General features: G+C 40.8%; 3 protein-coding genes across 10 annotated transcripts; 1 reads left to right on the top strand and 2 right to left on the bottom strand.

Annotated features, from left to right (window-relative positions):
- Positions 1 to 5,316: 5,316 nt before the first annotated feature.
- Positions 5,317 to 10,752, bottom strand: LOC112292524 (uncharacterized). Its single transcript, XM_024541091.3, has 5 exons — positions 10,228 to 10,752; positions 7,555 to 8,953; positions 7,174 to 7,331; positions 6,616 to 7,002; positions 5,317 to 6,339 (listed from the first exon to the last, which is right to left on the bottom strand). The coding sequence occupies exons 2-5, from the start codon at positions 8,846 to 8,848 to the stop codon at positions 5,773 to 5,775; spliced, it is 2,406 nt and encodes an 801-aa protein (XP_024396859.1). The 5' UTR covers positions 8,849 to 8,953; positions 10,228 to 10,752; the 3' UTR covers positions 5,317 to 5,772.
- Positions 10,753 to 13,091: 2,339 nt separating this feature from the next.
- Positions 13,092 to 15,171, top strand: LOC112292841 (glutathione S-transferase F10). Of its 6 annotated transcripts, none has more exons than XM_024541716.3 (4): positions 13,092 to 13,297; positions 13,868 to 14,034; positions 14,261 to 14,309; positions 14,513 to 15,171. In XM_024541716.3, exons 2-4 carry the CDS (start codon positions 13,876 to 13,878, stop codon positions 14,941 to 14,943), a joined length of 639 nt encoding a protein of 212 aa, XP_024397484.1. In that variant the 5' UTR covers positions 13,092 to 13,297; positions 13,868 to 13,875; the 3' UTR covers positions 14,944 to 15,171. The 6 variants fall into 6 exon arrangements, with proteins under 6 accessions (XP_024397484.1, XP_024397482.1, XP_024397479.1 ...); XM_024541714.3 differs by having other exon boundaries at positions 13,850 to 14,034; XM_024541711.3 differs by lacking the exon at positions 13,092 to 13,297 and adding an exon at positions 13,391 to 13,451.
- LOC112292839 (uncharacterized) lies at positions 14,102 to 17,245 on the bottom strand. Of its 3 annotated transcripts, XM_024541710.3 has the most exons (3): positions 17,032 to 17,245; positions 16,203 to 16,869; positions 14,102 to 16,094 (listed from the first exon to the last, which is right to left on the bottom strand). In XM_024541710.3, exons 2-3 carry the CDS (start codon positions 16,592 to 16,594, stop codon positions 15,338 to 15,340), a joined length of 1,149 nt encoding a protein of 382 aa, XP_024397478.1. In that variant the 5' UTR covers positions 16,595 to 16,869; positions 17,032 to 17,245; the 3' UTR covers positions 14,102 to 15,337. The 3 variants fall into 3 exon arrangements, with proteins under 3 accessions (XP_024397478.1, XP_090112381.1, XP_073395411.1); XM_090256255.1 differs by having other exon boundaries at positions 16,203 to 17,245; XM_073539310.2 differs by having other exon boundaries at positions 16,233 to 17,244.
- Between the last annotated feature and the right edge of the window lie 632 nt (positions 17,246 to 17,877).

The following is a 17,877-nucleotide window of genomic DNA, read 5'->3' as shown; positions in this document are numbered from 1 at the left end:
TGTCATTAATATAAATCATTAAAAATTCATTACTTTTCTTCTGAAAGATAGAGCTCATTAAAGTAATAAAGATAACTAGAATATTATACAATTTAAAAGGCATAACTATAAATTCATAAGAATCATACTTAATTCTACAAGCACTCTTTTCTATATCCAGTTGAACAATCCTTATTTGATAGTAATTACTTTTAAGATCAATCTAGCTAAACCACTTACTACCACTCAATCTATCCAATAAGTCATCAACTCTTAGAAGTGGATAATTGTTTTTTATAATGATCTTATTAAAGACTCTATAGTCGATGCACATCCTTAGCTTACCAACTTTTTTGCTCAAAAAATGAATTGAAGCTCCAAATGAGAATTTATTTTGTTTAATATAGATTTTTTCAAACAACTCATTGAATTGATTCTTGAGTTCTTTTAATTCTATTTGGTTCAATTTATAAGATGCTTTAATAGGTGGTTTTGTTCATAGAACTAGATCTATATTATAATCCACCAATCTATTAGGTGGGAGTATTTTTGGCAATTCATTTGTCAATACATCTTCAAACTCCAACATAAGATTTTTCACAAGTTTATCAAAATATGGAAAGGTCTTCACCAATTCTTTTTTTATTATTAAAAAAATCATCTATACAATCATAATCAAAATAAAAATTATTATTATTCAAGTGTAAGAAGAACTATTTTCCTTCTAATTTACTTTAAAAAACTATAAAAATTCTAGATTCATGTTGCATGGAGAAGTTTGTGTATGGTAAGTCTATTACTTTTTCATTCTTTTCAACTATGACTACTCTTAATTTAGGATTCCATCGAAGTTTCACTCCATAGAAGTTTAAAAAAATATTCCCTAATATTATATCTATTCCACTAAGGCTACATACTATGAAGACTTCTTAGAACCTTTTATTACCACACTTGAACTTCTCATCTTTCACAACCAAATTGGTTGTTTTTTCACTTTGGATAAAAGACACTCTTATTTCTTTGATTGGTTCTTGAGCCAACTCCAATCTCTTGGCCCAAATTGGACTCATAAATGAGTTGGTTGTCCTTGTGTCAATGAAAATTAAAACCTCATTATTTTTACCTTTAGAACTTAAACAGATGAGTTTCTTATGCAAACTTGTTAAGATAAGTTTTCCTTCAAATCTACTTTTTTTCATCAAGATCTTTTTATTAACATTCATGATTTGAAGCCTTTTAACTTTATGAGTCTTAGATAGTAAAGAAGTGTTAGAAATTTTAGTTATCTTTTAAAACAATTCTTTATTTTTGCAATCATTGATATAATATCTTTTTAGTTGATACTTAAAATAAGTCACATTAGGTGAGTTTTCTTTTGCCTTCTTGAAACTGTTCTTTTTTCTTTCTTTAGCCTCAATTTTAGAAAATTAAAGACCAATTTCTTTAAATCTTTTTTTTAAAAAAGGAGGTTTTTTATTGCTATGCAAGGACTTAACTCCCTCTTGGGAGTTTTATTTTTCTTCTTAAATCTTGGTCATAGTACTTTGTTCACTATGACCAATCCCTTGTTCTTTCATTTCAAACTGAGAAGCCAAGGCAAAGCTATCATTTATGTTGGTAGGAATGATTTTCTTTTTTCAAAATTTCTTCCTAGTTGCCACAGTCAATCCATTATAAAAGAAGATTAACAAATATTTTTTATAATCCAATTAAGCATAAGCAAATTGATTTTAAAAATCTCTAAAATATTTAAAAAATGAGGTCTTACTTACTTCTTGCCTCAATTTGAAGAGTTGCAAATCTTTTATGAAGTTTTGTCACTTGCTCTCAAATCTTTCAATAAGTCCATTATATACTTCAATCCAAGTAGTCTCTTTAGCATAGTTAAGATTGGCTTTGATTTTTCTATCAAATCAATCCAAAGTACTTCCTTCAAGTAGTATAGACATGATTCTTACTTTATCTAAGACACTTTCAATGTCATTTGCCAAGTGTCAATGCTCTACTTAATTAAGAAACCTCCTTGTGGTTCTCTTACACTCCATGCCTTTCCATTTTTTAGGTTAATTTGTTTTGGCTCTATGGGAGCTTAACTTGCTTTTCTCCCTTTCAAATAAGGTCTCTTTTTTCACATTCTCCTTCATTAAAGAGCCTATAAGAAGTTGCTTCATTTTTCTTTCTTTTTTTCAAATTCTTTATTTTTTTTTTTCTTCTATTATCATCTTCACCATCTTCTCAAATTCGTCAAGGAAAAAAAACACTTTTTTTTTAAATCCTTGAACTTTCTTTTGACTTCTTAGAAGTTTTGGAAGCACTTTGCTTTTGGAACCTTAGATTCTTACCCTCTTTCTCACTTTCTTCCTCTTATCTTTGAAAAAATTGAATTTCTCTTAAACTCTCTATAGATTCTTCTTTCTCTTCTTTGGTCTCTTTTCTTCCTTTTTTTAGAGGAATTGGAACCTTTTTTTAAAATAAGATCTTCTTTTATATTAATATTTTATTTGGTTTAGCTCCTTGATCTACTTACATTTCTTGCACACTGGCTTTAAAGACCTCTTTATTCTTCAATCATTACAAAAAAAGGCTTATAATTTTTTTCACCATTTTGCTCTAGCTTTACTTGCTTCAGTGAAATTTTGGTTAAGAAATTTCTCTCCAAAGTCTTCTCTCTAATTCTGATCTTATAGGCTCAAATACCACCTACAATATTGCCTTAATTTAAACTTTCAATCAAATCTGAAATTCCCATCAAGGCAAGGTTACTCACTTGAAAACAAACTTTGAAACAATCTAAAACAATCTCTTCAGACTTCCAAGTCATTTGAAACAAAAAATAACTTTATTTTGAAATTGAATTCTAAATACTATTGGACTATGACCTAAAGTCACACTGTAACTCTGTGGCACATTTTTGTCATATAATACGGCTAATAGGTGAAAAAGTTTTATAAAAAATTATATTATAGAAGATCTTATTTCAAAATATTATAGCAAATTATTTTAGAAATATAAATAATAGTTAAAGGATAGTAAAACTAAAAGTGTAAATATTACCTTTTGTATAATAGACTTCTACATATTTTGTAGGGCCATAAATAAAACAAAACAAGGTAGATTAGAAAAATAAAAGAACCACGCATATGTACAAGGAAGTTAGGAAATGATTTTAGTAAAAATTATCTCAAGAAAATAAGAATTAATACTCAAAAAAGAATGGTTGCTAACCACAGTCAAAATCAAATTCTAAGACACAAAACCATGCACTTATGGCAACTTCAAGGCTCTTTTGTAAATTAGAGAATATAGTTTGGGAGGACTTTATAGAATTTTTTTAAACATTGATTTTGGACAATTTGAGCTTGTAATGACTTTATAAGAGCTTTGCAAAGTTAGGATTATTTTTGGTGAATTTAATTTTGTGAAATTAATAAAAGGTTTAGATTTGGGAGGATTTTATAAATTTAATAATAGATCTATATGTGAAAATTTGAAAGTTTGTGTTTTTAGGTGGTTTTATCATGTATTATAAATTTGAGCATAATCAAACAATTAGATTGAAGATTATTGAAGTTCAAGTGGGTTAGGGTCTCAAAAATGGGGTTTTAAGAATCAGTGAGGGTTTGTAAGATCTTTAGCAATGTGCTAGTTGGATTGAAGTAAAATTTATATATGTAGGTAATAGACTTGATTTCTAACATACATGTGAATTTTGAGAGGTATTTAATTGTGGAATTAAGAGATTTTGGCTCAAGGAGATCAACATCCAGATTGGAAAATGAGGCTAGCCATCACCGAAACAAATTTTAAGATTTATCTTCTATTTGGTAAGTTTGATCTTTTTAAAAACATTTGGTTTTTTTGCCAGCTTAGTTATTGAGAGATATGCAAAATTTGAAGTGAAATCAATGATTTGATTGTTAATCATTGAGGTTTTAAACTACCATAGGGTTTGTTAAGAATTTGTTTAAATTTTAGGATTTGTCTAGGATTTGATTAGAATTTGTCTAAAGTTTGTTTGGGATTTGATTAGGATTTGTTTAGAATTTGTTTAGGTTTTGGTTAGGATTTGACTAGAGCTTGTTTAAGATTTGATTAGGATTTATTTAGAATTTGATCAAGGATTGTTTAAAATTTGTTCAGCTGATTCCCCTGAGCATCAAGAAGTCGTTGGCTCATACTTACCTCTGAAGCAAGTGAAAAGGTCGGTTCCTTTCGACCCTTACATCTAGTTGGATCCACTGTTGCAATGATCAGCTTCGGCACGAAGCCAAGAGCCTGCAGTTTATGTTGGGCATAGCACTAATCGCAACAGTGGTATGGCGGCACTTTTCAAGCGGAAATGGTTTACTGCCGATGGAATCTATTGTTTATTGCAAATAGTCAATGATCCACCATCTCTCACATTTGCTGCTCCACAACCTCCCACGCTCCTAGGAACGGCAGCTCCAACCCTACATGGCATCGACTCTGTCCGGACCTTTTGAAGCTGAGATCGCGGCAGAATCACGTCAAAGGCGAAATTTCATGTCTAGAAAGAATAAGCCGTTGTTCAATCCACACGACGAGACGCGACACTGTTGCACAGAATAAGCTGTTGTGCAATCTGGCGTGACCTCCTGTTCAGTGAAAGCGATGGCATGCCGTGCTATGATTCCTCGTTAACAGCGAAACCAATACGCAGTGTTGACAAACAAACTGTTGATGCAAAGCCAAGATGATTTCGCCTTCCAGCTCTTACAAAAATTGTGTGGGCTCTTTACTGAAGTCGAAGAAAAAAGTGCTGATGAGCTCTCCGATACAGTCGCTGCTGATACGGAGGAAATTGTGACAAAGCAGAGTAGAGTGGCAGGCTCGATCTGCTCCTGTGACATGGTGCGTCAAGGGGAGTCCTAGAATTTCAGCAAGCTCACAGGTAACACGAGCTGCGAAAAATGCAAGTCCGAATCAGGCTTCAGCTCCATCATGGAGTGAAGCAGCACGGCACCATTATCACATCGCTCCATCAAACATAATGCAATGTGAGAACCACTACGGAATCCTTCACAGTCGCGTAGTTGACTCAACTAGAAAGAATGAGTAAATGCTGAAGCTTCTTTCGTGGACTATACAATGCACAAGTTGTTATGCTTGGGCGCCCATGCCTCGATTCCCGATCTAGTAATTGTTCCATCTCCTCAAAACTGCAACCGACGGCTGAAGTTGGGGTGGCCGTTTCCACATCTATCAAAGGTCTTAACGTCAAGTATATCGGGAAACTTGAACTGTAGAACTGAACCGTTAATTTCACGCTAAGGGCTAATGACAAGCACATAACAGCAAGGAAAACGAAACCCAGCATTTACACTTGTATAAAAGCTGCAATTGAGCTTGCAGATGAATTGATATTGTGAACTAGAAATAGACTACTGGTACAAAGAATTATGAAACAAAGCCACCCTGAGCACTACGATCATGAGAGCAATTTACAAAATCGACACTACAAAACTGTCCTTGAATGCTACAGCACTTGTGATCTACAACAAACGACTTTTACCCTCATCCAAAAGAATGATGCATCTATCTTCTAAATTGAGCATGATCACACTAAGTCGCGTTCAAAAACGCATGCCTGGATGATTTCATTTCTTTGCGATTTCTCTACCTTTTGATATTCCACCAAGCGTAGTGCATCTACGAAAGCTCTCCTGTCATGAACACTTCAGGCAGGCAGAGAAAGGAGTACCCCACGACCAGGTACAGGAAGGTCTTACACTTGCGAGGCCCTCATTGCACAGCAGAAAAATAACCTGATCATTATTCCATAAACCTCCTGCGGTCTTCTTTCTTACTTTCAATGGAGTTAAAATCAATAGAAACATAATCCTCATTGTAATTTGGTGGAGGAGGTGGAGGTTTGAACACTGTATCAGATCTTAAGCTGCCACTTTGATCGCTGCTACTGTCAGGTCTCGGAGGCGCAGGTCTTGTAGGAGGCATACTTGGCAAAACTGAGTAATTTTCAGACCGACTGCCTCTACCGGTCATAGAAAATCCTCTGTCCGTCCTCATTGAAATTGGGCCACGCTCCTTCCCCATATTGGCACGTCCCATAGGCTCTGTCTTGGGTCTGATCATTGACTCATACTCACCGCTAGAACTTGGAACTGATTCGGTAGGATATTCACTAGTATCATCACTTTCATACGATATGTCGCTTGGGTTGGATTTCTTCCCTCGCTTCAAGTCAGCAAGGTACGCTTGAGTATCGTAGTTGGAACCTTCATACCTGTCAAACTCCGATTCGTATTCGGAGCTGTGTCCAGGTTTCAGATTCTGATAAAGACCGGCATTCTCCTCTTCGCTTTCCAAAGCTCTAACAACCTGTTTATATCAAACCAACAAATCCGGGAACTTCCAAATGTAAGAACAAGCAATGCAAACATTCTTTACAACTGAAGTAGCTGTTCATGACATTCTTTCATCCTCTTCCCTCTGACTGAGGCTCTAGCATATGGCATCAAGGGTAGTTTGGCATACATAGTCACCCCTAATCCAATATCAATTGAATGCTGATCAGACCAGAGCAGGGCATCACAAGATCTCGATTTGATAAACAAGTGTGTCATACTTTTAGGTCTTTGAAAGCTGGCAACACACCTGCCCCATTTTGGGTCGCTTATTAGCTGTTTGACGTACACAAGACGCAGCTACTTCGATCATTCGGAACAACTCTTTGGGATCATAGTTATCGCCCAACCTGGGGTCAACAAGCTCGTCTAGATCTCCATCCTCCATTGCTTTTGTCATTAATGGTCGTGCCAATTCTACCAAGCTCACAGCTCCGTTGGGATCCCGTGTATCAACAGGTTTTCGCCCAGTAATAAGCTCCAATAGCATCACTCCAAAGGAGTAGACATCTGACTTTTCTGTCAACTTGCCACTCTGAGCATATTCTGGAGCCAGGTATCCGAAAGTCCCCATCACGCGAGTTGAAACATGAGTATTTGTGTCAGACGCTGGCCTAGCCAACCCAAAATCAGCAACCTGCACAAGACAGACGCTTTCAGAGCATGGAAGATACTTTTATCCTTTTACTTACTTATTAATAAAAACAAGTCTCAAGTACGCACACCAATATAGAGGCTTCACATAAGAACACAAATAAAAGTGTCAAATAATAATCACCAATCAGAGGAGCTCGTGGAAATCCCTTACCTGAGCTTCATATTTGTCATCCAAAAGTATGTTCGAAGACTTGATGTCACGATGGATAATGCGAGGATGACAATCTTCATGAAGATATGCCAACCCCCGAGCAGCTCCCAAGGCAACACGCACTCTCAAATCCCAGGTCATAACTGGCTTCCCTCTCCCTGATTTGAACAAGCAGGCAATGTACATAAGAGAGCGGCAAAAACAATAAAATAAAATGAAATAAAATAAATAAAAAAAGAGCTACTCAAAACTTAATATCAATAGGCAGATACTAGTATTGTGCCTATAGATACAAGGTATAAATTCAGGTTCCTACGTCACCAATTACTTAATCAGAATCGACCTCTGTGAAAACCCAAGTAATAATAGTTCAAGCCTTACCATAGAGATTCACATCTAAAGTACCGTTAGGTACGAAGTCATAAACAAGTAGCCTCTGCTTGTCGGAAATGCAGTATCCTACGAGAGATACCAAGTGACGATGATGAACTCGACTGATAATCTCAACCTCAGCCCGGAATTCACGATCGCCTTGACCACCGCCAACAGTCAGCTGCTTCACGGCAACTAATTTTCCATTTGGCAGTTCGCCCTTGTATACACGACCAAAACCACCTTCTCCTAAAAGATTCCCATGATCAAAGCCATTCGTTGCTTTGTGTAACTCATCATATGTGAAAAAAATCCTAGAATTTCCAACGCTTGCTACGCCTTCTGGAGGTAAGGGTACGGATCCAGGAGGATACACCGTAGGATTTCCGTCCACCGCATAGCCTTTTAAATCACTCGTCCCAGTCGCATTATAAGCTGATGCAATCTTTCCAGCCCCATGGATACCACCTCCATGTGGAGTGATATAAGGAAGAGTGTCTTTTCTGGATCTCTTCTTTCTGCAACAGACAAAGAGAAGAACCAATGCGACTAAGGCGAGTAAAGCTCCTCCACCTACAACTCCAGCTATTATTGCCGTACTACTTGAATTAGACGATGTAGAAGCTGGAGGGGTAAGAGCAGCAGGAGGAGAAGTTCTATTCACTGCAGGAGGAGGACTCAACAAAATGGGTGAAGGGGGCGTCCCTCCTGGGGCACTGGGAGGAACAGGAGTAGGTTGGGGTGGAGAAGAACTCGTTGGTGAGGGCGGGCTCAAGGCAGGTGGAGGAGGGGTACTCACAGAAGGGGGCAAAGCATCTGGGGGAGGAGGACTTAAAGTAGGTGGCACAGCAACTGGAGCAGGAGGACTCAAAGCAGGTGACACAGCAACTGGAGGAGGTGGACTCACGACAGGTGGCACAGCAACTGGAGGAGGTGGACTTACAACAGGTGGCACAGCAACTGGAGGAGGTGGACTCACAACAGGTGGCACAGCAACTGGAGGAGGTGGACTCACAACAGGTGGCACAGCAACTGGAGGAGGTGGACTCACAACAGGTGGCACAGCAACTGGAACAGGAGGGGTCGCAGTGGGTGGTACAGCAACTGGAACAGGAGGAGTCGCAGCAGGTGGCACAGTAGCTGTAGGAGGGTTTACCACAGGAGTTGCCGGAGGAATAGTCGGAGGTGTGGCAACGGGTGGAGGAACCACAGGAGGGTTCACAGCAACCGGAGGAACTGCATTAGGAGTAGGAGGGGACACCACAGGCGGAACACCCCCCGACGTTGGTGGAGTGGCCGACATCTTTGGTGCTACTACAGCGCTATTGCTACAATTGTTCAGGTGCCGCACTAAGCAATCTTGAATACCAAAGTCCTAAGAGTATAGATGTTAACAAAGACAACCAACCTGCGTAAGAATACAGAATTCATCGTTAGTAATCATAACAGCCAAATGACACGAATTGTAATCGAATTAAAGAGATGCATCAATCAGAAGGACATACTCATTATAAAAGCTAAAAATGAATCTTATTGCTAAATGCACGAACATTTTGTACTATTACATCCCATTTTCACCACATTCTGCAAATTAAACCACACATGAAAGGAATAACGTCTGGAACACACCGACCATTAGGTGTCTAATGGAACATGTCATCTTATTTCATGATCAACTAAAACTTCTAAGCTACACATGATCAGGAAAATAACCTTGAGTACAAGGTTTTGATCCCTACTCGAAGAAAACAGATAATTCGTTCCAATAATATTACCTGAAACGTTGTCAGTCCTACAAAGAAGTGTACCACGTGACAAGAGTTCGAAGCCACCACCCCCATGGTTATCGTGGAGGTCGTCGTGTTCTCTAATTAACATCTATCCCTCACTTGCTCTCTGTTCAGCACATCGAGCATTCTAGACTCCAGTCGGACAGTGTCAGCAAAGGCACAAATTTTTGCTGTGCACCATTCAGGTAACACTACTCTCCTATCAATCGTCACCATTTTAAAGAAAATCACAAATCGTACAACAAGACGATCAAGGAAATGAAATAAATAACAGGACGAAAAAAGAGATGGCTCAGTGTCATGTGACCCGTTCCGCACATTGTAACCATGAAGTTCAAAGGAGGAAAACATTACGATCCAACTCATACAGACATATGGAATCAAGCTATAGGCTGCTCATGAAAGAGGGAATGCTCAAGAACATGTCAACAGTAAGCGTAACTTCTCCAATAAATGGGTGCATTCAATGTACTCGTCGCAAACGAAAATAAGTTCTGCTTAGCTGCGCGAGTACCAAAAGAAAACCACCGAGTGGAGATTGCCAACCACTTGAATAACCCCGCGCCTTTAAACTCTACTGTTTTCCTAACCTCACAATCTCCACTTCACCTCCAACTGCGCTACGATACTCGACACTCGACTAAGACAAAGCATCACGCAAAAAAGAGCCGGTTCATCAAGCTATACTTCGTAAACCCACGCTGCTACACCGACAATCTTGAAAACGACTCAAGAACCACTTCCAAGATGCTCAATCCCACCTCGTCGCCAATCTGACAACAACCGATACGACACACCACCTCTACGACAACCAAGACTCCTCACCTATCAAAAATTCACAAAAGTCGCCAAGGAGCAAAAGATGAATGGCAAAAGAGCCAGAGCCCCTCACCTGAATGCACACAGCTTCAATTCTGCGCTATAAGATCGCCACAAGCATAATTCCTTGATCGATTGATCTTGCCATAGTTGAAATGCACCGAACGAGACAGGTCACGTCATGTCCAGCACTTCCTATCACACTGTCCCGCTCACCGGTGAAGAAGCTCGATAGCAGGATATGGTATAGTGAGTGTCTTGCGTAACGAAGCCAAAGTAAGTTGCGGACCACGACGAGAACACCGCGACGACTTGCAACCCCTTGTAAACCTCAAATCCCGGTCCAAGCGTGAACAGTAACTGTAGCCCCTAACCATCAATTCCACCCAACCCGAGTTGACGCGTCTTGGCAGTGGCTTCTTCTTCTGTAGTTCCCCTTGCGGAAACGTCAGCCTCGTCTCGAACGGTCGTTCTCTCGCTCTCCCTCTCTCTCGCTGGCGATTGCGCGAGGGACTCTTCGACCAGATGCCGGGTCCAAAGACTTCTTTCTCCCCATGGGGACGTGATCGGGTAACGCGACACAGAGCTTGCGCCTTGTGTCCGTGGATTTCCAATTTTAGGGTTCCCAGCCGACCTTCTCCACGATCGCTTTCAGCCAGCGGTCTAATGCGCTAAATTGGTAGAGGTCGTCAACTAATCCACGGATTCGATTCCCCGGCTCACGGGATTAGGAGGTCCGTCATAAAATGGGCCCACGCACCCCAACGGTGATGGAGAAGCTTCCACCTTCTTTGAGCTTTGCCGGGCACTGTATTCCCCCGGGCGGGGATTCTTCTACCGAGTCTGAGTTGCATATTCTCCAATTTACCGGTATTCTAGGAGAGACCACGCAGCGACAGCTCGGCTAGTTCAGGGTCAGTGTGAACGCTCCGAGGAAGGTACAGAACTGCAGCTTGGTTTGAATCTCGATGAGGGAAGTTCCCAGAAGCAGCAGAGATAGCCCTAGAAAAGGCCACTTTCTTGGGCCAATCCGTCTCGGATTTGATGGACCGACTCAGGCCTAGCAAGCTCTGTGGTGATTATCATCAATACGTTCATCCTATATTGTTCATTTCTCATCCACGAAAGTAAAAGTGACTTTTGTGCGTTTCTTTTAAGTCAGCGTTGGCTTCCTTGTTTTCCTGGCTCGTGATGTTTCAACATTGCCATTGTGAACGTATTGTTGTCATTTGCGACTTCAAGAAATTTGTGCCACTGATTTCAACTTATTTCATGTGTTTAATTTTTTCGACAAATACACACCCAAATGCCATCTAGAACTCTCCGTGCTTACCCACATTATAAACTTATAAATTTTATTTATTTATTCATTTATAAATTGATCAATAAATAAATCAACAAATAAATAACATGGCTTTATAAATTTATAAATTTATGGCATTGATGGCTTGCTTCAAATTTGTTGATTCTTGTAACAGTGAAACCTTTTTTGTTATTATATGTACACTTTTTGTATATTTTCAATTACATATACTTCTTTAATTTTACATTAAATATTAATAAGGAACACTTGCAATATTTTTTTTTTGTATTATCAAAATCTTCAACTTTGAGCTTTTAAAGTACTTTCACAAGTCACTTTTGTATAATTAAAATATCTATGTAGATTTCATGATATTATATATATATATATATATATATAGATTCTTGATCATATTCAACAAATTGCATTGTGAAAGGACAACATACAATTGTCCATGTCCAAATGCAAAGATTCTAGGATCTATTTCTATATTCTTAAAAAATTGTACTTGAGATTTGTTAATGGTCATCACAAATCCTACCTTTATATGAAATCATCTTTGCTACAAGTTGAACAGAAAACTTTGCAGATGGTGGTCATAATATAATTCTTAGAAGAAAAGCCAATTGTCCCTTATAGTCTCTAGATGAAAATCTTGCTTCTACTATTCAATCAATTATTAAATATTAATAATATATTTTTTTATATTTTATATTTTTAATAATTAAAATCTTCAACTTTGAGTTTCTAAATTACTTTCACAATATTACTTTCATATAATCAAAATATTTGTGTAGATTTTATGATAATGTATGTATATACATACAGTTATACATATATGAATAATGTACAAAAAATTTAAAATTGTGTTTTTATCATTATTACACATTTAATAATTTAAAAATAACATCCTTCCATTCATTGATTATGTTCTCTTTTGCCCTTTAGCAGAAATTTTAGCACACCATGTTTAAAAAAAAATAGAACTTATATTTTCAATTATATATATATTTTAATTTTTATATAATAATAAGATAATAAATTATTTAATAGATAGATTTCAAAGGGATTAATCCAACATCATAAAGGTTGAAATGGATTTCATGTTGACTTCAAAACCTTGAATTCTACACAGTACAGGTTTGGCATGACGAGGGGGATGTCGCTCCATGGTATTTCGAGGGTATCAATCGAGGCACGTTCGCAGGCAAGAGAGCAACAAGTTCGCACGTGCCCAACACCCTCGGCTCCAGCGCTTTGCCAGCGGTACACATTAATGAAGATTCAACACTTGTCAGGTCATCAGGAGGAAAAAGAAGAAAATCGTGCTCAGCTTCTGAATGGCTTTTCTGGGTCACTCCAATAAGAGATAACGACACCTGAATAGAAGGTCCGGTCATCTAGTGGTTGACTCTTCATTGAGGAACTGTTTCGCTCGTGGGAATATTTATACCCTGTTTATTCCCTCTCCACCATGGTATGTCCTCTTTAATGGACATGGGGTCGTGTATGGGGTCATGTATGGGGCCATCCATGGGGTCTTGTATGGGGTCATGTATGAGGCCATCCATGGGGTCGTGTATGGGGTCATGTATGGGGTTATTCAAAGTTTAAAGCAGCTGAGGGAACTATAGGGCAAATACTGACAAAATAGATTCCGTGGGGTCCGTGGTCGCCGCTTCGCTTTGTGGCAGCGGAGGTGCAGAAACGCCACTTGAGCCTCAGAGAATCGCGACCCCCTCGACGCACATCAACTCCCCGATTCCTCGCTCTGCTGCTAAGTATCAAAATTACGCAATGTCGAGGGCTTGAGAATATGCCAATATGATCCACTGAACAGGTGTTGAGGTTTGCCCCTGGCAGATTCGGGAATGGCAAGAGGGAGTCGTCTTTTAAACCATTGACGTGCTAGTGGACCGTGTCGTGAACTAGCTGTGGTCACGTGTTCGAGTCTGTTTTCGATCGGTTGCGGAGGTGTGATTGCTGTTCTGCAGGTGGAGATTTTCAGTTCTGGTTTTCTATCCTCCGCTTCTTGGGTTTCCTTTTTGAGGAGATTGGTGCCGCATCGTTATTTTTCTTTCTGTCTTTCGTCCTTTCTTTCTATTTTGGTTGCTGCTGTTGGTTAAGGTCAGGGCTGGTTCGGAGCGTCAGTGATTTGCAATAGAGATTATATATTGTTGGAGTGGTTTCAAGCACCAGATCTATGAAAGCTGTCTAAGAAGTCTCGGGACTTGGTCAGAGAGCTGTTGAGTGAATTTCTCAGGTTTTCTCGTCGTGGCAATCGATGTTGTACAATCAGAAAGTCGCATGCTGTGTAGCTGACTGGATTCATCGTTGAACTATTTACAAAATTCCATTCTTTGAGTGATTTTTTCTGATCATTCCCCAGTAGATTTCGTTTGAAATCCAGATTGCGCAATGGCGGAGGGGAAGCTGATATTGCACGGGGTTGCGTCCTCAACGTGCACAGGGAGGGTGCTCGTCGCTCTCTTGGAGAAAGGCGTGGAAGACTTCGAACTCAAGGTTGTCAATGTTCGCAAGGGCGAAGGCAAGACACCCGAGCACAAAGCCCTACAGGTCAGTTGAATTCACACATTGTTATTAAATTCCGCCCCTCACTCGTAGCACGAATTCTCACAACCTCACTTTCTGCGAATTCTAAAACTGTTTCAATTTTTAATGGTCTTCGATGGCACACCTGCTTGATACAAATTGTGGATTGTTATCATTACTTCTAGTGTTCTGCACTCCTCTGAAGCTCTCTCACCTCTGCATCCTGTCTCTGACGTCTCTCATTTTGCAGCCTTTTGGTTTGATTCCAGTCCTACAAGATGGATCGTTGACCCTGTTTGGTGAGTCACATTTTTCTTTGAATTCACAATCTGTATTTTCTTTTGCACCTTATTTTTCAATGTGTGGAACTTAGAGAGTGGTTTTCCAGTACAACAGTGACCTCGATAGACAAGTATCTTTCATGTGCTTTTGGGCCCAGTTCTCGTTGATTTCTGTTGAAGAGGAATTCAGTCCAATGTATACTCCGCTTCCGGTGAATCAGAGTCGAGGGCGATCATTCGGTACATAGCTAACAAGTTTGAAGGGCAAGGCACTCCCATCTACGGATCAACTCCCGTTGAGAAAGCCCTGGTGGAGCAATGGCTGGAAGTAGAAGGTCAGAACTTCAACGCGGCGTGCAAAGAATGCCTGAAATATGCTGCTGCCTCCCCAGTAGACCAGGAGAAGCTCGCTCAAGCTATGGAGAAGTTCAGCAAAGTGCTGGACATCTACGAGGCCCGTCTCTCCGACACTCAATTCCTAGCTGGGGATTTTTTCAGCCTAGCTGACCTCTCCCACTTGACCACCGGGTGGAAACTCTTTGACAAATACAAACAGGGCGTCGTTTGCTTCGAGGGCAGACCCCATGTGAAGGCCTGGTGGGCGGCCATCTCTTCCCGCCCTGCCTGGAAGAGGGTGCTGGAGATGATCTAAGCTCCATCGCCATACCTTTCTCTGTGAGAAGAATCACTTTTTTCTTTTTTCTTTTTTTGAAACTGATTCTTACGAGTCCATTTCTGCAGCATGTTTTTGTTGGCCTCGTGAGATCATTGTAATTGAACTTAGCGGTGGCAGCGCTTACTCTACGGAGATCGCGCCAATACAGAATCACTGCATGTGTTTCAATTTCAGTGCAATAAAGTTTGTTTTTCGAGGGCAAAATTTGTGGTCTACAATGGTTTGCAATTTTTTTTATGTCTAGATACATGCCGAATTCCAGTTTGTCATGATCAAGTTTTGTGAGAAGAAAAAGTATATATATATATATATATATATATTAACATACATCTCTCTCTCAATATAGATAGATAGATAGATATACAGAAGATTAGATGGCAAGAGATTTGGATGGAAAGGAGGTGCTGGGTGGAGTTGGAGGGCTGCAGCGCCCAGACGCAATTGGAGTGCCTCCTCCCGATCTCTGGCTCGGCGTTGAGGTGCCGCTCACACACCTGGATGATCGCCCTGTCAGCGGCGTGGAGGTTGCTTGTAATGTGCCTCTTGAAGGAAAATCCTTGTTTCTATGTGTGTCGAGTGTGGACTGCCGGGCACTGCCGGTAAAAGTGTCGAATTTGGACGATGATCTTGCGTCTTTGGTAGACGGAGACATCGAGCTGTGTCTTGTTGAGACGGGTCTGGAGCTGGTGCCTGTGTTTGTGTTTGTGTTCATGGTCCTGCTTGTGGCTACAGTACGGGACCCGCGCGAAGTTCGAGTGGATCCGGAATTTGAAGGGTTCTGGCCAGAGCAGACCGCTACTGACCTCGCACTGGACGGAAAAGAAGCACGTCTGTCAGAGGTACGGCCACCAGCGGTGCGTATCGGAGGGGATTGCGGCCGCGTTCTTGGGAACGCAGGCGACGTATTTGCTGAAATGCGGGTTCCGGCGTGGTGCCGATTAGATCCTGCTTCTAATGGTGCTCGTGATGACGCTTGTGATCCTGGTGACGAGGGATGGAGAGACCTTGCGCCGAATGGAGGCGAAGGATGACCTGAGCCTGTAGAATGCAGCTGAGTGCTCTCTTTGGAAGTTGGCGCCAATTCATCCTTATCTGCCTTCGGCGATGCATCATGCGTATTTGTCAGTCTGTAAGCAAATCCAACTCACGGTCGTCAGAAATCATGCGCAACCTTCTCACACAGTTAACAATCTCGACGATTGAAATACTCTCTGATTGATCCCTCTCCTGCGCACTTGTTGAGGTCAGCTGGTTCAAGGCCTTGCCGCACTGTGTCTTGGCCGGCCGCGCATAGAGACTTGAGACTTGTTGCATGTCGAGGATCTACGTGAAGCGCATAGCTGTTGAGCGAAGTCTGCGCTTTTGGCAGCCTCTGTCGAGTGGGCATGGCGGCCAGAAGATCCGTGACGCTCATATACTGAGGGGGTATTGCCAGGTCTTCTGATTTGGGCTTTGAGCCGAGGTCGTTTCTTTGAGGCACGGGAACATTGTTTTCTTTGGCCGCCGTGATACTGGACGCCGCTGGTCGCCATGGGGGTCGAGTGGGCGTGTTGGCAAGCTCCATCATGCCGCAATGATTGGCGTTGTTGTATGAAATCTTCCATGTGTTCGAATCCAATGTGCTCATTACCCACCGCTCGATCAATGAACTCAACCTTCTGTTGCAGGAAAATTTCTCACCAGACGTCCAATTTACACCTCTCGCACCTCTTCCGCTAGGTGCAAACTGATCAATCACCACTGTTGATGACTCCACCAGAAGAAGGCTCCAACGTCAGAAATCGTCCACCTCGCGGCACAAATGCGCCGGTTGCACACCGCACTGTTACGTTTCCACCGATCTCAACTTGCGTTGAACACAACCCCATCCACTACTCAGACCAATCACTAACACCCAAGGCTCTGCACACGAGACAAACTTCAGAATCATGCAAATGTTGTCCAAGTCCATCCATTACAAGAGAGATTTACCACATTGTCGTGAGTGGAGAATTTTCACAACTTCGATTGACTTGATCTTGCCCAAGAACATAAACGCAACGTGGTAGGAGAAAAAGCACCGACCCACAACAGCGGGCTGATCATTCCTACAAGAGGCGCAGCGAGCACAGTGGAGGTTGCATAACAGGAAATCGACGAGATTCTTGCGGGTCGGAGGTTGGATCGTGGAATCAACCGTTCAACGGCGCGTAACGGCGACGATGAACCGGCTAAACACCATTCCACCTGAGCGAAGCGTGGGGGTCCCAATACTCTCATTGATGTCATCGCGACCTATGCAAGACACCAGAGCAATCGACCTTTTCGCGCTCCTTCAATGCGACGTATAACAGCTCGAATCACACGCCATTCTCGACACCGTTCCGACGCCGAATGAGCGTTTCCGGCGGCCGTGAAGGTCTCGGTGCGAAAAAGTATCGAATACGAAAAAGTGTCTGCTCTATACTTGTGGTCTATAAAGGGTGATCGGAAAAAGTTGTTGTGTACGCATTGCTAAAACGTAAAAGTTTATTATTTTATTATTTATTTTTGTTACAAATAAATTACTTCATTGCAGGGAGTAACTTATACAAGACTAGATTAGGATAGAGTTAGGAGACTTCTACCTAGCCACGACTCAACAAATAACTAAGTATAAATATGTTACATCTTGTTGGGCGGATCTAAAAACTAGTTACTATGTTGTAGGCTTGACAATGCAATCACACATTACTACGTGATTTAGAATAGAGAACTCTATAACTTTTCTATGATTGGTTGAAGCTTTTGAACCAAGTGTCACCAACTTCTTGACCATCTACAAATTTCAATATTAATTTTTCTTTTTCAAGATGGCCATAATCTTGGAGATTATGCCAAATCCTAGTTATATTTTGTTTAAAAGGCCAATCTTTGGAATTAAAGATGATA

This window comes from Physcomitrium patens, chromosome 15 (genome assembly GCF_059467195.1).
Source record: "Physcomitrium patens ecotype Gransden chromosome 15, ASM5946719v1, whole genome shotgun sequence".
Taxonomy (NCBI): Eukaryota; Viridiplantae; Streptophyta; class Bryopsida; order Funariales; family Funariaceae; genus Physcomitrium; species Physcomitrium patens.
The sequence above is the reverse complement of the archived record's forward strand: the minus strand, read 5'-3'. Positions and strand labels throughout refer to the sequence as shown.